The sequence below is a fragment of the Melanaphis sacchari genome, unplaced genomic scaffold, assembly GCF_002803265.2.
Source record: "Melanaphis sacchari strain LSU unplaced genomic scaffold, SCAv2.0 Contig228_pilon_pilon, whole genome shotgun sequence".
Classification (NCBI taxonomy): Eukaryota; Metazoa; Arthropoda; class Insecta; order Hemiptera; family Aphididae; genus Melanaphis; species Melanaphis sacchari.
Window position 1 is genome coordinate 90,419 of NW_020271105.1, and position 22,340 is coordinate 112,758.

Genomic DNA, 22,340 nt, shown 5'->3' on the forward strand with positions numbered 1-22,340 from the left:
AGGTTTACTGCTATTTCAAGTCTCACGTATACCATTATTTTGGCGATACGACTAATAATACCTAACTAAAATGTATGATATGTATTTATATCTGACCTATATATTTAATATTACACAAAACGTGTGCATGAAATTTAATTGGGTTTGACAGTTGTATTATTATTAAAACACCTGATATCAACATTTTGTATATATTATATATTATTTTCCTATATCTATTTATAATATCGTACAAAAGAAAAACACACTTGTATTGATAAATAAAGTTTGTAGACTTTATAGTATGCTTAAGTTTAAACTCTATCTTTTGCGATAACATTGTGAACAATATGTGTTGTAACAAGATACCTACGCGTTCACTGCACAGTACTGATAAGCACCACTATAAGCACAAACAACAACTATTTCTAGTTCTAATTTTAATCATGGCTCGAGTAAAATATGGCGTATTTTAAACGTAATAAATCTAATGAATCGGCGAAGTGTTTAATTTGATGGTTGATGAACAATGGATCTACATCATCTTTATGGACACATTTAATGCGTCACAAAATGAAAATAATACACCAATGGACGGCAAAAGGTAATTAAATTATATTTTATTCATTTAAAATTTTAAAATTTCTCATTACGTATAAGTACGATTAACTATAGGGAGGGAGTAATGAAATTAAATGATTAAAATAATCGAATGATATTACCATTGAAATAATAGTTACAGATAATTTTATTAAATTTATTTTAATTAAATAAGAATGAATTATTATAGCGTGTTGGGAGATGGAATCTAAGTTTAAAATGATATGTAAATGCAAAAATTAAGATTATACAAACTGCGACAAACCGATAAGATACATCATACAAACTGCAATTTATTTATATACTTTCTATATATACTATATATACCTATGTATGTATATCGTTAAATTAATTATGTGAAGTTTCGTCTTGGTAAAATTGGTAAATCAAATGTATTTTTAGTTTAACGAAACATATCGTATTATCGATTCCTTTACTTTGATAACCCTAGTTAGTACAATTAATTAGTAAAAAGCGACAACGCAAAATACAAATTTATTGATATACAGCGACAAATGAAAGAAGATGGACAATTTCAAGATATGAATTTTGAAAAAGTATTTTAAGAATAAACGACAAATTGTAATTAACTTTTGTAAAAATACCTATTGTATTATTATATTTATTTATTTTTGATTATACGACTTTTTAAAAAAACTAATAAGAGATACCAATAGATGTCATAACAAGTAATACGTATTATTTTATATTGTTTTTGATTATACGATTTTTAAAATAATTTTAATAATAATAATATTTTTAATTTTAAAATTTGTTTTGATTATACGATAATTACGATCTAATTTTTAATAATATCATACTTTTCAATATTTTAAAATTGGTTTCTTTATATTTAAGCCTAATACTCTAAGAGATACTAATAGCTATCACAACACGTAATAGGTATTACACCTAATTAAACGATAAACGTGTACTTATATAGATTATCGTAACGATATGTATATACATGTAGTATATATAGAAAGTATATAAAATAAATTGCCGCAGTTTGTATGATGTATCTTATCGGTTTTGTCGCAGTTTGTATAATCTTAATTTTTGCCGCAGTTTACATATCGACTTTTAGAAAAAGGTAAATTTTGTCGCAGTTTACATACAGCCAGCGTGTTGAGGTTAAGAGTACAAAAGCGCTTTAAAAGCCATTAGTTGTGGGTTGCTTAGTTGCTTCAGTTATGTGTGATAGTTGGGGGTATCAGGTTCGAACCATAGAAAACAATTAAATTTTTTTTCTTTCCTTCTAATATAAATTTATTTTATAATTCATTTTACACGGAGACAAAAACAAAAAAAATACTATAAAAGAAACACAAACAAATCATTTTAAATCAAATACCGATACATTTCTCTTTTCACTCAGATTCTAAAGTTTTTCTGTTAAAAATGAATAGTTATAAAATTATCTTTAAGTAACAGAAAAGTTCAAACACAAACATAACAAAAATAACAATTTAAAAAACTAGGCAATTTGAATTCTCAATAATTCTTATCATACTAATTTGATTTATATTTTTTTTAGGTCTCACAATGATATAGTAAAAAGTGATAATGAGTCGATATGTTCAACTGATATAGCATCAACATCTACCGATCAAAGTAATAGTAGTAATACTGCCCTGGCGTCCACAGAATTATCACAAAATATTCTGCCACACAAACGTTTAAAACGAACATTCAAGGCAAAACCAAAAAGTGATAGACCATTAAACCGAGAACGAATAGAACAGATAACACAAAGAATTTGTGAAATTATTACGAGTGGTTTATTACCTTTTTCTTTTGTCGAAAACGAAGGATTAAAAAATCTCATAAACTTGTTTGAGCCGAATTATAAGATACCATGTCGAAAAACAATAACTACTCGAATAGAAACATTGTATGAATTAAAATTAAATAAAACAAAAAAAAATCTTGAAAGTATTATCAGTATTGCTCTAACAACAGATGGCTGGAGTTCGTTAGCAATAGATTCGTATATTACATACACTGGTCACTATTTTGATAAAGATTGGACGTTGTGTAATGTTACATTGTCCATTGATGAAATAACAGAATCACATACAGCTGACAAACTAAAAGATGATATTACAGAGCTTATGGACAGGTGGGATATATCCAATAAGGTCACTGGTATCACTCATGATAATGCATCAAATATTACAAGGGCAGTAAGAAATTTAGAAGAGCAATTACAGATTTATTCAAATAGATGCGCAGCACACACAATTCAGCTAGCAATAAAGAAAGGATTCGATGATAACGTTTGTAGTAGTTTGTTAAAAAAAGCATCATCAATCGTCAGTGCTTTTAGACAATCACCTAAGCGATCCAATGCACTACAATTGTATCTACAACAGACGAATCAAAAATCATTAACTCTATTGCAAAGTTGTCCCACTAGGTGGAATTCGTCCCTAGCAATGTTAGATCGCTTGCTTCTATTGCGCAGAGCTGTTGTAGCTGTTATATCAGACAGAGAATACTTCAACACAAAAACAGCAAAAAATTTAGAAATGATTGAAGAAGATTGGAGTCGATGTGAAGTTCTTGTGAAGTTATTGAAACCACTGCAACTAACCACGACAGTATTATGTTCTGAACAACAAATCACAATATCAATGGTAAATATTTATCATAAATATAAACTTAATAGGTAATAATTATTGTTTATTACATTCTAATTGTAAAATACTATAAAACTTGTTAATTGTATTTTAGGTTCGGCCACTTGTTGCTAGTCTCATAAGTAAACACTTGAATTCAAATCAAACAGACTGTATGTTTGCTACAACATTCAAAAGCACAGTTTCCAAAGAATTGGTGAAACGATTTTCAATGGAAGATCCGAATGATGAGGAAAGTACTGATAATTTACCGGTGCTTATAGCGCAAATGGCAAGTCTGCTTGATCCCAGGTACAAAAACTTAAAATTCGAGTCCTCTGAGCAAATTAAATACCGTATACAATCGATGATTCGTTCAAAAATTTTATCTGTTAATAACTTTTTGACAAATGTAGACAATTGTAATCAAATAGCAAAAAAGACTGTATTAGATGAGCTAATGGGGCAATTTTGTGATGACGATGAAGATGAATTTACTCGATATTTGTCAGAACCACAAATTAATCATAATGAGAATCCATGTTTGTGGTGGAAAGCTCGTGAAAATGTCTATCCGACTATATCAGTTTTAGCAAAAAAAATATTATGCATTCCTGCATCGTCAGCATCGTCTGAACGCGTATTTTCTAGAGCCGGTAATATTATAACACCCAAGCGAAACAAAATGACGCCTCACCACTTGTCAGCATTAGTATTTTTGAAAAACAACCTATAATAAGAATTCTAAGAATAATATATAATTGTTGATACCAATTAAAATTATAATTATTTTACTATAATCAAAGAGGTGTTTTTATTAAAAAATTTTCTTTGATCTATTTATTTATTAATTTATATATTTGTATTTATTTATTTATTTAAAAATATTTTTATAGCAACTCATAATGTAATTGTTATTTATTACTTATTTTGTATTGTTTACCAATTATTATTTATATTTACTATACTAAACTATTATTTTTTGTTTCTTTATAAGTAATTATTCTGATACTTGTAAATTGTGATAGAATTTAATACTTATACTGTAACTTATAAATTTAGTTAAAAGCCTTGAATGTATACATTGTTACAGGTTTGATATATATTTTTTAATTTTGTTCGTTGCTTTAAATAAAGTTCTAGTTACAATACAATTAGTATTTGAGTACTAAAATCTATAAATAACATGTTCAAAATATAATTTTATTTTAAGAATGTGTAATTATTTCGTATTTAGTATAAGTAATTCTTAAAAGAATTCTAATTCAATGTTTTCAAATCCAAAATCCGAATTTCGGATTCTAAAATCCAAAATCCGGATTTCGGATTTCGAAATTCAAACATCCGGATTTTCGAACTTCAGCAAAACCGGATTTTTCCCATCACTAATTATTATATGTGTAAAGTGTTTTATTATTGAAAAACCTTTAAACTGTCATTTAGAATTCCTACAGTTTCATCCAAATGAAAGTGTTCAGTGATCTGGTTTATCTTTGATGCTCCTGATAATTATTCAATAATGATATAGAGTTGATAATTAAAATAAATTATCTAAGGTATAGTAAAAGAGTTTTTTTTTATAATGCTTCAATTCATAATGAATATTTAGTGTTTATTTTTTTGATCATTAAAAATAAATAATAATGCGCAACTAAAGATATTCCTTATGGTCAGTTTCCACATAACAATATACAAATATTATTCAGTTTAACTCTAATAAAGTAATAACATAATAGTTTAATTCTGTTGACTGTTTATGTATATAAATCTCCATTTTTGTTTGTTTTATATACATATTCAAGTGACCACCAGAATATTGGCATTATCTTTGTACAAGCTTAATAAAAAACTGGATCATTACAAGTTTCTACAAAATTTTAATAAAATTACTTATAACCGTATAATATATAATTTAAAATCTAAATTGGTGACATTGTACTTTTTTACATATTTTATAGATAGTTGGTATTGCGCTTTTTGTAAAATTTTTACCATTCACTTAGTACACACATTTTAATATAAATTAATATTAAATTTAACCATTAATCGTAATTTATAAGTGTATGTTTTATGAAAAAACAAATATATCCTATACTATGACCAAAAAAAGTAAACCGTAAAAGTAATTTAAGTATACAACTATAATTTATTTAATTGAATGTTATATTTAAAAAAAAATGAATATGTCATAACTCAAATTATAGTATTTTAATTGGTAGTAAAAAAAAATATATATTTTATGTTTACCATTGTTACTTGTTTTTAGAATATATTTTCATTAAGTTCTTGTTTGTTTAGATTTAAAATAGATATTTATGTATAATTTATGATGAAACAATTAAGACTTAAATAACAAGGCTGTTGGATACAAAACCAATTTCTTTTCACTTGTCTCGGTGTTGCCACAACACTCCATACGGCAAAGTTGTGCTGTAGCGCGTCCCTGATACGACGCGCGTTTTTGACCTTGGTGTCCCTTGTATAGGGGACGATATCACGCGGCTAAGCGATCCGCCGTCGCTCCCCGGCGGTAGTCGTCACAGTCACATTTCCGAATACTGTACCAGCACAGATTAAGTTTTACTTAATCTATGGTATCAGTGTGTACTACCGGTGCCACGTTCGTCGGCAATACCGTCATTTTTTTTTTTTTTTTTATTGTTGTTCTTTTCGGTCATTAAAACCGTCACCACCACCAACATCAAGTCTCCACCATTGCGATCCATCATCAACAAATCAGGTAGTACGCGCACCTTTTTATTTATATTATCATTATTATATCATTATTATTAGTAGTAATATTGTCATTTTATTATTTCTGTTGGATGTTAAGTTTGTATTTTTTTGTTTTGTTTATCTACTTATCATTTGTACATTCAATTGTTCTTTATGTCTCGACACGCATTAAACGTTATTCATTAGTAAAATTTTTCATATTGTTGTTAGAGCAACCTGGCACTCATCACCTTTCATTTTACAATTAACTAACTAATTTAGTCGTAAATTATACAAACCATATCCCCCCCCCCCCCCCCCCCCCCGCACACACACAACGATATACAAGGAAATACATCTTTCGGCTCGTGTGCAGACTTTTCGCATAAAGACTGTTAATGACAATATTAACTATTAATTTAGAATTTATAACTTCATAAGACTGTATTTGTAGAAAAATTCATATTATTAAAAATACACTTTGGCACGCTTATTAATTATTCTTTTTATTTCAACACATTATCAAATACAATAACTTTTTATAATACAAAAGATATATAACACTGGTAAGTTATATGTCACGTTAACCACATTTTATGCCAATATTATGTGATATGTTTATACACTATATAATAGTGACTTATGTGTAATATTTTATAACCGAACTCTTTAAACATTACTTTTCAGTACATTTTAATGTAAATACTCCAACATTTTTTTTTTAATTTGCATAAAAATTTTTAAGCGTTATCAATGTAATTACAGAAAAATATTTAGTAATGTTGCGTCCCTTATGTCAACGTCGATTCATATATCAACGTAGAAATAGAAATACTAATGTTTGCAAGTTAAAAGATTAAGTCTTTATTTAATACAATTAACTCGTACAAGAATACAATTTTATAAGCACAAGATGGTGTGTGTGGTGTTACGACCTGCCTCTGAAATACTGATAGACGAGACCGTGAGTGGTGTTACGACCTGCCTCTGAGCGTCTCGAATATCCCTAACCGTCTGCTCAGCTCTTGCCCCGGTCTCCCTTATATATGGTTAACCGTCAAGAGTGGGTGACTGGGGAGGTGGCAACTTCCGATGACCTAAAGGAGCTCTCTAAATTAAATGTATTATTCAGTTGGGTGCCTTTCCTGCGATTTCATCGGTTCTAAGAAATCCAAGACGTGTGATCAAGTCTTAATTGTCATATTAAATAATACAATGTTAACACTATCGTTTACTCATCATTTCTGAGAAGTCCAGGACGTGTGATCATGTCTTATTCATTATATTAAATATCACGATGTGCAGGTGTTCGCCATAGCCGTTCGATACTACACTGTTTGAATATATTATCCCATCGGTATACGCGTCACCTCTCCGTATAATATATATGTATAAAATAACACGGTACGTAACATATGTATAGTGGCGTACGTGACTATGGGACCGGGAGCGCCACCAGGAATTTGCCAATTCTACAATTCCTACCCTGACCGTTGCAAAGGTAAGTCACCTGGTCACGACCGCCCCAGTAGTCGTTATGCAAGACGCACTCAAGCAGAACCTCATTTGTTTAAGCAGAAATTCTATGTATTAAATTAAGTATCTTTTTAAGTTTATAGTAAATCGTAATTCTATTCTATTATTTTATCCGTTTAATTCTTTCGCAACGTCCTGAATTCCTTTTACCCACGTAATTAACGCGCAGGTACACATCATTTGGTGGCAGTGGGAGTCAACAATTCCATTGTTAAAGAATTCATTGAAGAACCTACGTGTACTATCGCCTTTCCTTACGGGTAGAAGACCAGAAGTCATCAGATCATCAAGAAACTACGACAAGGAACTCCAAAGCATCTCAGAATCAAAAGATTAATTTGCAGAGTATCGAGATTTTCAAAAAAAAACGTCAGCACCAACAACGGCAACACCGCCGTCGCAGAAGACGTCACCGCCGCCGCAGAAGACGTCACTGCCAGGTACAGTAAACGCAATCGTAAATACTTTTGTATCATTATAATTTAATATTATTAATGCTATAATTTTGCTGTATAATTTTTTTTATTTTATTTGCTTTTACTCATATTGTTGGCACGGAATCGGAAGAGTAATTAAGAAAATTAATTTATCTATTCTATATTGTATGGTTATTTACTCGGGCTAATTATTTTAAATCAATCGTAGTCTATGTCAGATACTGATCAAAGTGTAACCACCAATTCTGGAAATCTTATAGATCTTGAAAGTAGGGTTAGTATTCCTTCTAATGGAGAACTGTATGAACCCTCAGACGAATTTGACTCAGATGATAGTAAGTTCAACAATATATCGCATTCGGAACATATTTTAGACAGGGAAATCCATTCTATAAGTAACACTGACTCGATCCTCGAAGACGCAAAAAACTTACTTAAATTAACTCGTAAGCAAAATCAAGCAGTAAAAGAAACAATAATGTCAAAGTTTATGATCACACACTAAGCTCTAAACTTGATCCCTTTGTTCAATGGGGAGAACGCAGATAATAGTTTTGCATTTCATAATGCATGTGAATATAAATTATAAAGTATTGACCCGTCGGAGAAAGAAAATCTATTCAGGGGCATAAAAACTCGATTAATAAGCAAGGTCATACGTCCGTTCAGACATAAGAAACCCACTACTTACAAAGAACTTAAGGAAACCTTGGATCTCACTGTTAATAAAAAAAAAATTTTAACGCATTTACATTCGAAATTATCAACATTTAAAATAACTTCGGAAGAGTCTATTCAACAATATAGCGATAGAGCAGAACAATAAATTACGTATACTACAATATCATAGAAGCATCCATGGCAACAAAAGAAATTTCTTGTATGGAAGATTTATCCAAGATAACAGAAAGGCAAGTTCTATCAGCATACACAGAAGGATTACCGCATGATACAAAAATCTTAGTAAAAGCTAGTAGACCGAATAAATTATCGGACTGTGTTCAAATTGCATTGGAAGAAGAGTCATCACGCATAAATCAAAAGGAAATTCGCAAAAACATTAACGAATATAAAAATAATAAGTCAATTTCAAATCAAGTAATAATTATGTAGGTAAGACGAGTTCGGCACAAAAATTTAACAGTAAACCACCTGGTGCATGTTTTCGTTGCGGACGTACAAATCATCAAGCAAAACAATGCCGTGCTTCGGAAGCCGACCAGGCCCGGTACAGAGAATCGCAAAATAAAAATAAAACGGAAACAAAAGCTATCAGAGTAGTTACGTGCAATTATTGTAAGAAATCAAACCACACTAAAAGTGAGTGTCGTAAACGGAAGTACGTTAATGAGCGCAAGGCTCAGGAGCAGCAAATCACCTTGTCGGGAAACGAACCAACACTGGGCCCAAGTGGTGCTCGTCCGGCGGGGGATATCAAAACAGCCACTCTAAACCTGCAAGGATTCTCTATTTCCAGGCACAACTAATTGATAAACATGTCACGTTAAAAATTCCACAGTGCATAGTAGAAAACGTCAAATTACTTATAGATACTGGTAGCGACTTAAATATGATAAAATTATCCGCTCTTAGAAACGAAGTCATGGTCAACGAAACCCAAAGTTATCAGTTAAAAGGAATTAACGAATATCTAGTACACACCTTAGGCTCTGTAACCCTCAACTTAAATCTTGATACTGAATCCCTTACAACCAAATTCCATGTAGTTCATGACGATTTCCCTATTCCTCACCAAGGTATTTTAGGAAATCCGTTTCTTACCGAAAACAATTATTCGTCAAAAATCTTTCAAATTAATACCGACCCTCTTACACTTAAGCCGCGTGCAGAAACCATTGTAATAATCGCCAGCTCGAAACTGGAAGGAACAGATTTGGTAGTTCACTCACAAACTTTGCCAGAAGGAAACATTTGTTTTGGAAATGTGGTAAACACAGTTAAACAAGGAAAAATCTTAGCTATTGCCATCAACACTTCAGAAGAGCTCATTACAATACCACCTTTTAATATAGAAGACTTCGAATTTGAAGAATTCTGAGAAATACCCACGTTGATCATGACAAATGCTAACAAAGTAACAAAAAGATACCCAACACATTGCTCGCATTAAAGAAGCTATACAATATCAAGAACTAAATGCTGAAGAATCATATAATCTCTGAAGGTGATTGGCGAATATCCAGATATTTTCCAGCTAGAGGGAGATCTATTCCCTTCTACAAGGACAGTACAACATGAGATCCACCTAAAAGAAGGTGCGAAACCTGATAATATTCGACCATATCGATTACCGTACGCTCGCCGTTAGGAGATCGTCAGGTAAATGGAAAAGTTGGAGAGCAACAATATAATACAGCCATCCGAGTCCCCTTGGAACGCACCACTTATCGTGGTCTCAAAGAAACCAGATGCGCAGGGAAACCGAAAATACCGAGTTTGTTTCGATTTCAGACGCCTTAACGAATTGGTCATTGGAGATGCATACCCTATACCCAGGATAGACGAAATTTTAGACCAGTTAGGACGGTTGAGGCACTATACAACGTTGGATTTGGTCAGCAGATACCACCAAGTAACAATAAGAGCAGAGGATCGCCATAAGACAGCTTTTCCCACTGATAAAGGACACTATGAGTTCCGGAGAATGCCATTCGAATTAAGCGGAGCTCCTAGCACGTTCCAACGCTTTATAAACACAGCTCTAACTAGGATAAACGGTACCAAGGCTTTTGTATATTTGGACGACATAATTGTTTACGCTCTAGACTTACAGGATCACGAATCCAAATTACGAGATCTATTTTCAAGGCTTGGACAATTTAATCTTCGTTTACAATCATCAAAATGTCAATTTCTACAAAGAGAAGTGATTTATTTGGGACATCTCATTACCGACGAAGGAGTCAAACCTGATCCCGGAAAAATGCAATGTGTACAAAACCATCCAGTTCCCAGGAACTCGACAGAAACAATTCTTGGGGCTATCTGGCTATTACAGAAGATTTGTTGAAGGATACAGCCAGACGTCGAAACCACTCACAGCACTCTTAAGCAAAGACGTACCATTCGGATGGTCAGTTGAATGTTAGAAAGCTTTTGAGACGCTCAAACAGAAGCTCGTAGAAGCACCAGTATTGCAATATCCTGATTTTAAAGACAATTTATCCTAACTACGGACGCGAGTCAATTTGCAATTGGAAATACTTTATCACAAGGTACACCGGGACAAGATCGACCTATCCCTTATGCATCCAGGACTCTAAATAAAGCTGAACAAGCCTATAGTATGACCGAAAAAGAGTTGTTAAGCATAGTCTGGGCAACAAAGAATTTTAGACCTTATCTACTTGGTCGACAATTCAAAATGTACACATATCACATGCCATTTACTTGGTTGTTCAACGTAAAGGATCCGGGTTCGAGGCTTCTACGTTGGAGATTAAAGTTGGCCGAATATCAATACGAAGTAATTTACAAAACAGGAAAATCCAATACCAATGCCAACGCACTAAGTCGAATAATGGAAGTTAAAGTCGTGCACACTAGGTCTCAACAAAAATCGGCAGAATCACTTATAAAGTTGAAGCTTTTCCACGAATACATATCAGATAGCGAATGTCAAAATTATCGGAACGCGCAAGTCCAAGAGGTAACTGGGGATCTCTTCACCGTTTCAGAAGAATTCCATTTAGTACACTGCGTGTCTGCTGATCTAAAGCTAAATCGAGGTATCGCCCTGAAATTTAGAAGGAAATTCGGACACCTACAGGATTTAAAACTTCAACGTCCAAAGAAGACTGAAGTTGCATACTTTCCATTGGGATCACGGTACATCATAAACCTCGTAACAAAGGACAAATTTTGGCAAAAATCAACTTTGGAAGACATGTACGAGTCTTTACGGAACCTCAAATTTTTTTGTCAGGAATGCGAAACTCAGAATCTGGTCATGCCCAAAATCGGTTGTGGAGCAAACCAATTAGATTGGTCCAAGGTACTCCGAATGATCAAACACATATTTCAGAACTCAGAAATCAATATACAGATATTCTCTAATCAAATGGTTGCTGAATTAGATAAGCAACAAATTATACGTGAAAATCATATGGAAATTCTTGGGGGACACCGTGGAGTCAACCAGACAGTCAAGCGAATTCAAAAGCAATTTGATTGGGACGGGCTTAGTCAGGATGTCACGGATTTCATTAGCAAATGTTCATCCTGCCAAATTAATAAAACTTTGTCCCGTAATTCCAAGCAACCTATGGTAATTAGTACCACCGCATCCGAACCTTTCGTAAGAGTATTTATCGATATAGTAGGCCCACTCACTAGAACTTATCAGGGAAACGTATACATCCTCACCCGTCAATGTGATCTTACAACATTTTCGGTAGCGACACCCATGGCTAACAAAGAAGCTAATACTGTAGCTTACCATTTCGTTACATCATTCGTATGCATCCACGGTATGCCACAGAATCTAATAAACGACCAAGGAACAGAATTCCTTAATAAAATCTTTTCCGAAACATGTAAATTATTAGGAGTGAAATGCATTAATACATTTCCATACCACCCTCAAGCGAAAGTCATCGCACGCTAGGAGAATACTTAAGTCACTACGTAGATGCAGACCAACAAAATTGGGATACCTACATACCATACGCCATGTTCACTTACAACTCATCAGAGCATCAATCCATTGGAAAACAACCTTATGCACTTCTTCGGACTTCGTCAACCTGAGTTCGCGTTGCCCATTCCCACTGCCACAGGTTGGTAACACTACCGAAGAGACGTTCTTCTTCACCCCGGTCGTCTATCTGCAGTTCGCAACGGTCGCGATGTTTTCGACGGCGCGTATGGTCGGCGGCTATCGTATTTAGTTAATATTTTGCTGCTCTTAAGCTCCTATTTGCCGTTCGCAATAAGACAGCATTTCGTGTATCTAACGCACCGTTCTGTTTTCGGATTCGAAGCTCGTATGCATATTTTGTTTGCTTTCGGTCTCGTCGTTCTTTAGCATCGAATACCAGCTCCAGCAGTTCGCCGTTCATTGTTACTTTGCAGCTCACAGTCTCAGTGTGGTAAATATTATATTTATTCGCACCATCCAGTTCGGACCCAAACCACGTGGTTCCATCAGCTCAAATATTTCCAGTCAGCTCAAGACGCAGTTCAGCATTTCCCCTTGTATTATTATTAAATAACAAATTTTGTGTATTGAGCAGTTGTCTCATCTTCCCCTTGACTATTGTTATGTTTAATTTTACTATAATATTGTTATTTGTTTTGTTATAAACTCTGGTATGGGACAGAGTATAGTTTGTTGATATTTTATTATTTTACGTCTTAAGAGTCCGAGACTGATCATTTCGGATAATATATTATTTCTTTTGATATTAACTAAAATAAAGGTTTATTATATTTATTATTATATTTCACTTATATATATTTATATTAACTTCATTGTATCTAGTCCAGGCGTGCGAGTTCTAGGTGCTAACCGCTGAGTGAGGAGCTCCTAATCACTAGTGCGAACATTTGGTAGCAGAGCGTGGTTTCAAGTTTATTGTGAAGCACTTACTTGGATTTAAGGTACTTTATTTTATAAATATCATACAAGTATTAAATTCTTTTTTTTATTTACCATTTTAATATCATCAGTTAGGTGTTATTAGTTGAATGAGCAATTATAACGTTATCATGGTATCTTTACATATAATATTTAATTAAATTTGAATAGTGAATACTAAACAGTATTAAATAAACAATTAACGGTCCACAACAACCTTAAGATAAATTAAAAGAAATAATAATAACAAGTATATCAGTCACAGAACTATGACTCGAACAAAATATAAACAAAAGAAGCCAACAAAGAATCAAATATAAAAATTATTAAAGAAACTATCAATAAAAGAAATATTATAACAACAACAATATTGTAAACGCAATATCAAATTAATAACTAAGGGATAGTATGATAATATAGTATAATACCTAAAAAATAATAATATAAAAACCAAGGTATAACACCTAAAATATACTCAAATAATTATAATTTATAAAATAAGACATTCCACTCAATAACTTTAGATAATAACTGAACAATATTAAATAAGAAAAAGTGTCGAATGAACTATTTAATATTTGGTAAGACACGAGCTGTGCTCAAAATTGATTTTAAGTATTAAAGTAAATATTAAATATTGAAACCCAATAAAAAATAATATAATTGAGTATTAAATATTAGAACTGAATACTAAAAATAATGGATATCAGAATCAAATATTTTAATTAACTATAAAATATCACAATCAAAAAATCAAATATCATAAACACATACTAAATATTTCAATTAACTATCAAATATATTAAAACTGAGCAACAGATATAATAATTAAATATTAGATATCAAATAAAACATCAAACATATGAATGTAAGCATTAAATAAAATATTATACTATAGTCAAGCACTAAATATTATAGTTGAGTACCAAATACTATAATGAACTATTAAATATTATAAACTTTTATAATATAATATAATATTATGAACTATTGATATTATACTGAGCTGTTGAATATTATAATGAGCTATAAAATAAAAATAATAAATGTTGTTTCAAAATATAAGTAATTACTAATTTAGTGAGGTTATAAGTTATATCTTTAAAAAATTGTTTGATACCTATGCATAAAAAAAAAAAAAAAAATACTAAAATGTAATATAATGTAACGTTACAACTTACAATATCATAAAGTTCAATCCCCATCCTACATGGTGTGTTTACTGGATTGTATATCTCTTTATTACATCAATAAAACATAACAATTTTTTTTTTTTTCATAAATTTCATGGTAACTCGTGTTTGCAGTTAATAAACATAAAATATTAGAAGTTGATGGTACACTTATCAAATTTGAATTACAAGCAAAATTTATTCTGCAAATAAGTTTATATGGTAATATGATATGCATTCGAAGAAAACATTTTAATGTATACAAAAAAGTACCATCAGCAAAAACATACTTTGAATTTTTTAAAAGAGACATATTTTTTCATCGTGATGAATCGGATGGTCAAAAAAGTCGGCTGATAAACGAACGTGCTAAATCGGGTATCACCGACTCAATAGTGTTGTACCTTAAAAACAGCTTAGTCATAAATAAAACAAACGCCAATAATGTACTGAAGGTAGATCTCCGGTTAGAATACAATAAAAAATGAAAGGTATGAGTAATTTTATTTCTTATTTGTTTGTTTAATCGTATCAAAAAATATATATATACTAGCTGACCCGGCCACGCGTTGCTGTGGCTAAATGTTCTTACACTTGATATTAAGCAGACAGTCTTAAACTTTTAAACGTTAATATCTAATTTTTTAAATTATAAATACTTTTAATTTTTCTATTTAATTTAACACCAATCGGTGCACAATGCTTTTGGTTAACCTGTCTTTAGCTAACACAAATAGATTCGACAGTTTCCCAACACGTGAACACGCAACATATAGTTGCCCATGAGAAAAACATGGATTTTCCAAATCTAAACCACAAATGGACATTGTTTGACCTTGAGATTTATTTATAGACATGGCGAAAGCTAAACGAATTGGAAACTGTAGCCTTTTGAAGGGTATGGTAGAATCTGATGGTATCATCGGAATACGTGGCAGCAGGACCACTTTTCCTTTAAACTTCCCAGACAAAATGGTTGCTTCAAGAATGTTTCCGGTAATCTTTTTGATGACCAAACGCGTACCGTTACATAATTGAGGTGGCTTCAAATTACGGAGGAGAATAATAGGGGAACCAATCTTTAATCAAAGATTATGTGGTGGCATTCCAGGGATATCTAATGAATTTAAAAATTCATTCGGAAAATTTACACTTTCATTTTCGTCAACAACAGTATCGATTGATTTAAATGACATCAGATCGCCTGGTAACAACTGTTGTATCTGGAAGTTAATTTCGTCAACATCAACGTTTTTGGCTGCCAAAATCGCCCGTTGACTAAGCCATTCATGATTCAAATAATTATTCTGTATATCCGGGAAAATACTCTGAATCAAATCATTTTTATCCTGAACAACAGTGCAAAAATTGTCCGCGAAAGTAGAGGGAGGTATAACCGGTAAGGTCTGCCGGAAGTCACCAGACAAAAGTAAGATAGCACCACCGTAAAGTTTATTATTGCTGTTTAAATCTTGCATAGTTCTGTTTAGTGCTTCAAGTGAATATTTGTGTGCCTTTGTGCACTCATCCCAAATTATTATAGAACTCTTCCGCAACACTGCAGCCATTCCACTATTCTTTTTGATGTTACACATTGCATCTGGTTTATTATGAACGTCCAATGGCAGCTTGAATGTTGAATGTGCTGTTCGCCCACCATCCTAAAGTAGCCGCAATGCCTGACGATGCTACAGCTAATGCGATTTTTTGTTGCGACCGTATTTTGGCAAGAATCAACGATATTAAAAATGTCTTACCGGTTCCACCGGGTGCATCCAAGAAAAAAAAACCGCCTTGTTCAGCAGCAACAGCCAGCATAATCCGATCATAAATAATTTTTTGTTCTGCTGTCAGTAATGGTTCACTGTTCATGATAATTGTTGCTAAACTTCCATGGTCATATTGATTTTCTCGTTGTAAATCGGTATTGACTAAGTCGGTGGCTGGACGATTAGGTGATGGCATACCATAATGATTAAGTGGTAAATTTGAAATAAGAACACATAAATCCTCGATCATGACCAATGCTTCATTGTACATCTCTGGTGTATAATCTCTAATTTGGCATTGATTTATGTGTCTAATTCGGTGCAAGATGTCTTCTGTCATACAATTTTTATATGTTTCCCACAAAGTTTGTGCTTGCGAGGGATAACATGTCGTCAAAATAATTGCAAACAACTGACGAATGTTATTCGGTGTTGATGTCAACGCAGCATCGGCAAGCGTTAAGTCCCAATGGTTATCATCTTCTAGCAATTTCAGTTCACGACATGCATCCTGGTATGTAATGAATACTCGACCATTAACTGTTCGTAAAAATTCAAAAGATGTTGCCCGGGAACATTCACCAATAACAAACGTAAATAGAAGCACTCACGTTGCTATGGATGTACCGTGTAAAGTCTCCCCAATGTCTTAGCTTATAATAGCTTTGAATATGCCTGTAATGGAAGGATGTGGTTTTCCTTGTTTCCGTGGCTCCCATTTTTTACTGGATTTGTTCCATGTGAAATAACGTGAAACATCACCATACACCAATGTCTTCGCGAATTGGCCAAAAACATCAGGTTTTTGACTCAATGTAAAAAATTCAGTTAAAGTCGTTTTCGGAGCATCGAACGCTCTTTGGAGAGCATTTCTTCAGTGAAGTATACCCGTTGACCGTTTTCAAGATGTATTGCCAGATGTTGGACAGCAGGATCTCTTTCGTGGATGGGAAAGCTGAGAATATGCCAAATAGCTTCATTGCTGCTAATGTATCTGCCCATTTGGTATCGTGCTATTTCGTCATTATTATTTATGTTTTGTACTTCAAATATGGCCAAATCACTGCCTTTGTTTACATATTTACAAATATACTTAATTGATTTAACAGAACTGCAAAGCTCAACATTGATATGAGCTTTGTAAATTTTCGTAAGTAGTGGTGAGTATGGTACCACCCACTGATTATCAAACTCAACTTGTTTTGGAAAGTTCGGCAGTCGCATTGTAAATGTGTGGCCACCATTCTCAGTACTTCTGCGGTGATACATTGGATAACCATCAATATTCGTGATCGTGTCATTCGTATGCGGCTTTGGGAAGTTTTTTTTACATTTTCCACTTTCCATGCACGGTGACGTCATGTTGAAAGCACAGCATGGCCCATGGATCATGTGTTTGGTGACAATATCAAATAATTCTTGATCAATTAATGGGTCTGAAATTTCGGCTGAAATTATTTGATCGATTTCTTCAGGACGGATTCTATCTTTAAGCCAAACCAAAATGTGGGCATGAGGCAAACCTCGCTTTTACCACTCTATCGTATACAGCCAACAACGTGTGATACCAAAAATTTCATATTTAACAATAAAATCAATTAAGGATTTCAATTTTTGTTTAAACACACGTGCAGTTAAATCATGACGATGAATGGCTTGTTGTCCTGGCAATAGTAAAGTTTGTATCTCTTCCAATTCGGATTACATGTGAATGTAATAAATAAATCCGGTCGGCCGTAATGACGTACGTAAGTCATCGCATCTTGTATGTATTCCTGCATGTTCCGTGGACTGCCGATGTAGCTTGAAGGTAATATGAAAGCATTATCGATGTCATTGGGATTTAAAGTTCCATCGATGTTTCCAGCAACAGCATCTCGTAAGTGAATATATTCTTCCGATCGTAGTTTTGCCTGGTTAAATCGAAGGAATTGCAAGCGTTCGCTTTCAACCTTAGCATACATATCAACAATGTATTGATGGAACAGCTGACGATAACGAAGGATATAATTGTCTTGATGTTGTCTAACCATTATTCGGTGTGCGTAGTAGTTCATTGAGCTAACTTTTTTATTTCTGTAATCACCTAAAAAAATAAAAAATAAAATGCCATACGAAATTAAAATCTATACATACAGTGAGAAAGTAAATAGATAATTGTCAAATATACCGGTATTTGGATCATACTGTTTGATATTAAGTTGATATTCATCTTGTCCTTGCCAAAATATCAATGGATATTGTAGTGCGTCATATGAACGGTGTAGATCTGAAATCGTACTGACAGTGTTGTCTCGCCGTGTAATTTTTATAGATCTTTTGTCAACTAGATCATCAACCATGATAACAGCAACCTCATCTACAGTTGGAGCGTTGAATCTACCAGCATGTTCACCTAGTGGTACTTTGTCGGCTTTTATGACGATTTGATAATTGTCATTTTGCAGTCGTGGCGAAACTCTTTTGATCAATTGAATTAGTTGATTGTGATCTTCTAAAAAATTTTCCAATAATATCACAATTGCTCTTTCCTCTGCTTGTTCAAAAAAATTATACAGGCACCGAGTCGTCACACGCTCTTCACAATCGCCCATAAAATAAATTTGAAGAAATTTCGGATTGTTATCAGGCATTGGCATCAGTGATCCGATTTTATGGTACACCTGGCCTTGAATTTTGAATGTAGTTTCAAAATTACGTCCATCGGATGCACGATCGCAAATTTTAGTTGCCCCAAATGACGTCATTTGGAAGCAGGAATTAAATTTGCGTATCTTACGCAAAAATAATTTGGAATCATCAGAATTGCCAGTAAGAAGGGATAATAAAGGCTCCGGCAGAGCGGGTAGAGGTGACAGCACAACTTTTCCTGATGCGCAGCACATGCCGGCAGCTTCATTCCGAAATTTCAATACCTGATAATATTGACATACTTTATTCATTACACCGATAGCAATCTTTGAATGCGCTGAGTAGTTAATATCTGGTGCATAATCAAAGGCAAGCCGAACGAATGATGCACGTGTTAATGAGCGGCTGATCCGTTGCCTTTGTCGATCTCTTTCTCGTACTGTAGCTATGTTTCGTTCTCGTGCCGCTCTTGTTCTCGTAATATTCTGTTGCAGACGTTCGTCACGCTGTTCTTGAGATTCTCGTGCACGACTTTCTGCAGTCCTAATTCTTTGAGCTGCATTTCTTGTTTCCATTTGTTCTGGTAATTGCTGAGCTCTTTCAACACGTTTGCGTCGTGACCCTTTGCTGCTCGCGTTGTTGAAGTTAGATTTTTTCGGTGGCATGTTATCATAGCACATAAATAAATAAATAAATAAATAAATAAATAAAATAAAATAAAATAAATTGAAATTATTGTGGCCATGGTAACGTAACTTTTATAATATTTATTTTTTTTCGATTTTTATCGATATTAATCGATTTCAAGCCCTGCTATTATCGATTTTTGTATTATTATTTATATTTTATTTTTATCTGCTAGAGGGTGCCACCGGTGTAACTCGGTTTTTGTCTCTAAATCTCTAACTCACAGGAGTTAGGTCCATACCCTATATCCTGTCTTTTAAGTTGGACCAAATTACACGCGGTGTAAAAATTTCATCAGAATCGGTTAAGAGGTTTAGGAGTCCATTGAGGACAAACATTGTGACATGAGATTTATATATATTAAGATATTTATGTATAGACATTTTAATTATTAATACTCTACGTAATTCAAACGCAATTCAATATAATATACAATATTTTTTTTATTTTTTTTTGGTTCGTTTATTCCAAGCAAAAAATAAATTATTATTAATGTATATAAAACCAAAATTAATAAATTACTCAATGTTTCATAAAAAAAACACATACTAACTATTTCTTAAACAACTGGATCATAATATAAAATGTTCATAAATTTCTGAATTCAAGAAAACGGGACAAGTTAAATTTACAAATAATAATAAAAATAAAAAAATAAACTAAAAATAAAAAAAAAGTTTGAAAATTTTCAAAAAAATACTATTCGATAAGCTATAGTACATTACTTTTAATAGAAAAAGAAAATGCTTGCTTACAAAATATTCTAGGCGAAGTTCATTAGAAAAAAAGATTTACTGAATTTATTACGAACATATTTATATCACGTCCCTAAGAGATTTAAATTTTGATAATACGAAAAGAGCTCGTAACAGTACGTTAGTAAAGAGAGGTGATAAACGAACAAAAAAAAAAAAATGTCAAAGCAATGAATATTAGGAAATGTTGACAACAATATCGTCCAATATATTATTATTTAAACTAAACGCCAGTGAATGTCGGTGATTGTACACAAAAACGTGTGTAGACATTACGGTTACGTTCTTTAGGGATGGGATGTATTCCTCAAGACACTAACGTGTGTGGTGTTGCCCACGCAAGTGGAAATGCAAACGAATAATCGTAGTTCACATTGGCTCTGATGAATTGTTCATGACTGGTGAATTATTGTCACTTGGGTAAAAAAAGAACACTCAGGATTACTACAATGAAATGAATGGCTGTATATTTTTTGATTAGATTAAAATAAATGTTGTTTTAGTCATTGACAAAGTTCCATTTCATTTCGTTAAAATTGAATCGTGTCCTATTAGTTGTGCGACAGGCTGCACACAAGCCAACCGACGAATTTCTGTATGTGTCCGCATGTGTGCACGAATACTAGGCGATCAAAACTGTCGATAATCCTGTAAAAGGGGGAGCGTGGACTATATAAATTAGATAATTTACATCGAGTTTTAAATTTACAGGATATAATATTACGTTTCCTATAAAATCAGAAAATTTGTTAAAATACAATTTAACACGCTTTTTAATTTATTTTTTACTTCAATTCGTTATCAAATTCAATAACTTTTTTCAATATAAAAATTTGCGACAATGGTAACCTATATATCACGTGAATCTTATTTTGTGTCAATAAAATAATTTACCATTTGTTGTTTAAACAAAATTTATTTTATGTGCAATGTTTATACAATACATATTAGTAAAGTCACCTTATGTGTAATATTTTGTAACCGTCTTCTTTACACATAACATTTTACTACATTTCAATGTAAATACTCTTAAACTGTTGCTTTAATTTTCATGAAACATTTTTCGCATTATCAATGCATATATTGATAAATAACTAGTTATGTTTATATTTTCTTTTAAAAAATAAACAAAATTAATCAAGTAATTTGTTATTACTTAATTTTAATTAAGTATCTAACAAATGTAGACTATATCTGTTACTTACTGTTACAACCAATTAAAATTGTCAAGTCACCGTACCTATAAACTAGTAACTTCCATCGAATTCAAACTTAACTGAATAACTAGCCTGTCTCTGAGTGAATATCAGAAAATAAATTTATAAAAGGACATTTTTCATATATTCCAAAGTTTTCGTTTAGACATTTCTGTGTTAAGTAAATTTTATGACAGCATTTACTTATTATATCGAACTTAATCTTATTAGTTTCTCTAGTCAACAATGACTTTTTTTAAATTACAAGCATGCTCTTCAACCGTTCAAAACAAAAAAGTAAAACGTGCTCAATAATCATTCGATACCCATAATATAATACCAAGAGATGTTATGTTATCGCACACTTCAATAATGCTGTTCAAATTCCTATAAAATATTTATACATAACAATAATAAAAATAAAACAAAATATAAAACAATAAATCCATCAATAAAATACGTAAAAAATACAAAAAATAAATTAAATACCTTTATGGTTATTATTGTAAAGTTCCAATTTTATAAATACCAAATATTATATTGTTACTATATAATATATATACACGGTGTTCATATAGGGTGACCTATATAATCTGACAATATGTGTATTATCTTAGATTCATTTTGACTTCTAGTTTTTATT

General features: G+C 32.4%; 3 protein-coding genes across 3 annotated transcripts; 2 read left to right on the plus strand and 1 right to left on the minus strand.

The window, feature by feature from the left end:
• Nucleotides 1-494: 494 nt before the first annotated feature.
• LOC112594281 (zinc finger BED domain-containing protein 4-like) lies at nt 495-3,015 on the plus strand. Its single transcript, XM_025338984.1, has 3 exons — nt 495-583; nt 2,117-2,898; nt 2,999-3,015. Exons 1-3 carry the CDS (start codon nt 495-497, stop codon nt 3,013-3,015), a joined length of 888 nt encoding a protein of 295 aa, XP_025194769.1.
• A 53-nt stretch (nt 3,016-3,068) lies between these two features.
• Nucleotides 3,069-3,936, plus strand: LOC112594282 (zinc finger BED domain-containing protein 1-like). The gene is made up of 2 exons (XM_025338985.1): nt 3,069-3,218; nt 3,316-3,936. The coding sequence occupies exons 1-2, from the start codon at nt 3,111-3,113 to the stop codon at nt 3,934-3,936; spliced, it is 729 nt and encodes a 242-aa protein (XP_025194770.1). The 5' UTR covers nt 3,069-3,110.
• An 11,808-nt stretch (nt 3,937-15,744) lies between these two features.
• LOC112594283 lies at nt 15,745-16,254 on the minus strand. The gene has a single exon (XM_025338987.1). The coding sequence runs from the start codon at nt 16,252-16,254 to the stop codon at nt 15,745-15,747; it is 510 nt and encodes a 169-aa protein (XP_025194772.1).
• Nucleotides 16,255-22,340: the final 6,086 nt, after the last annotated feature.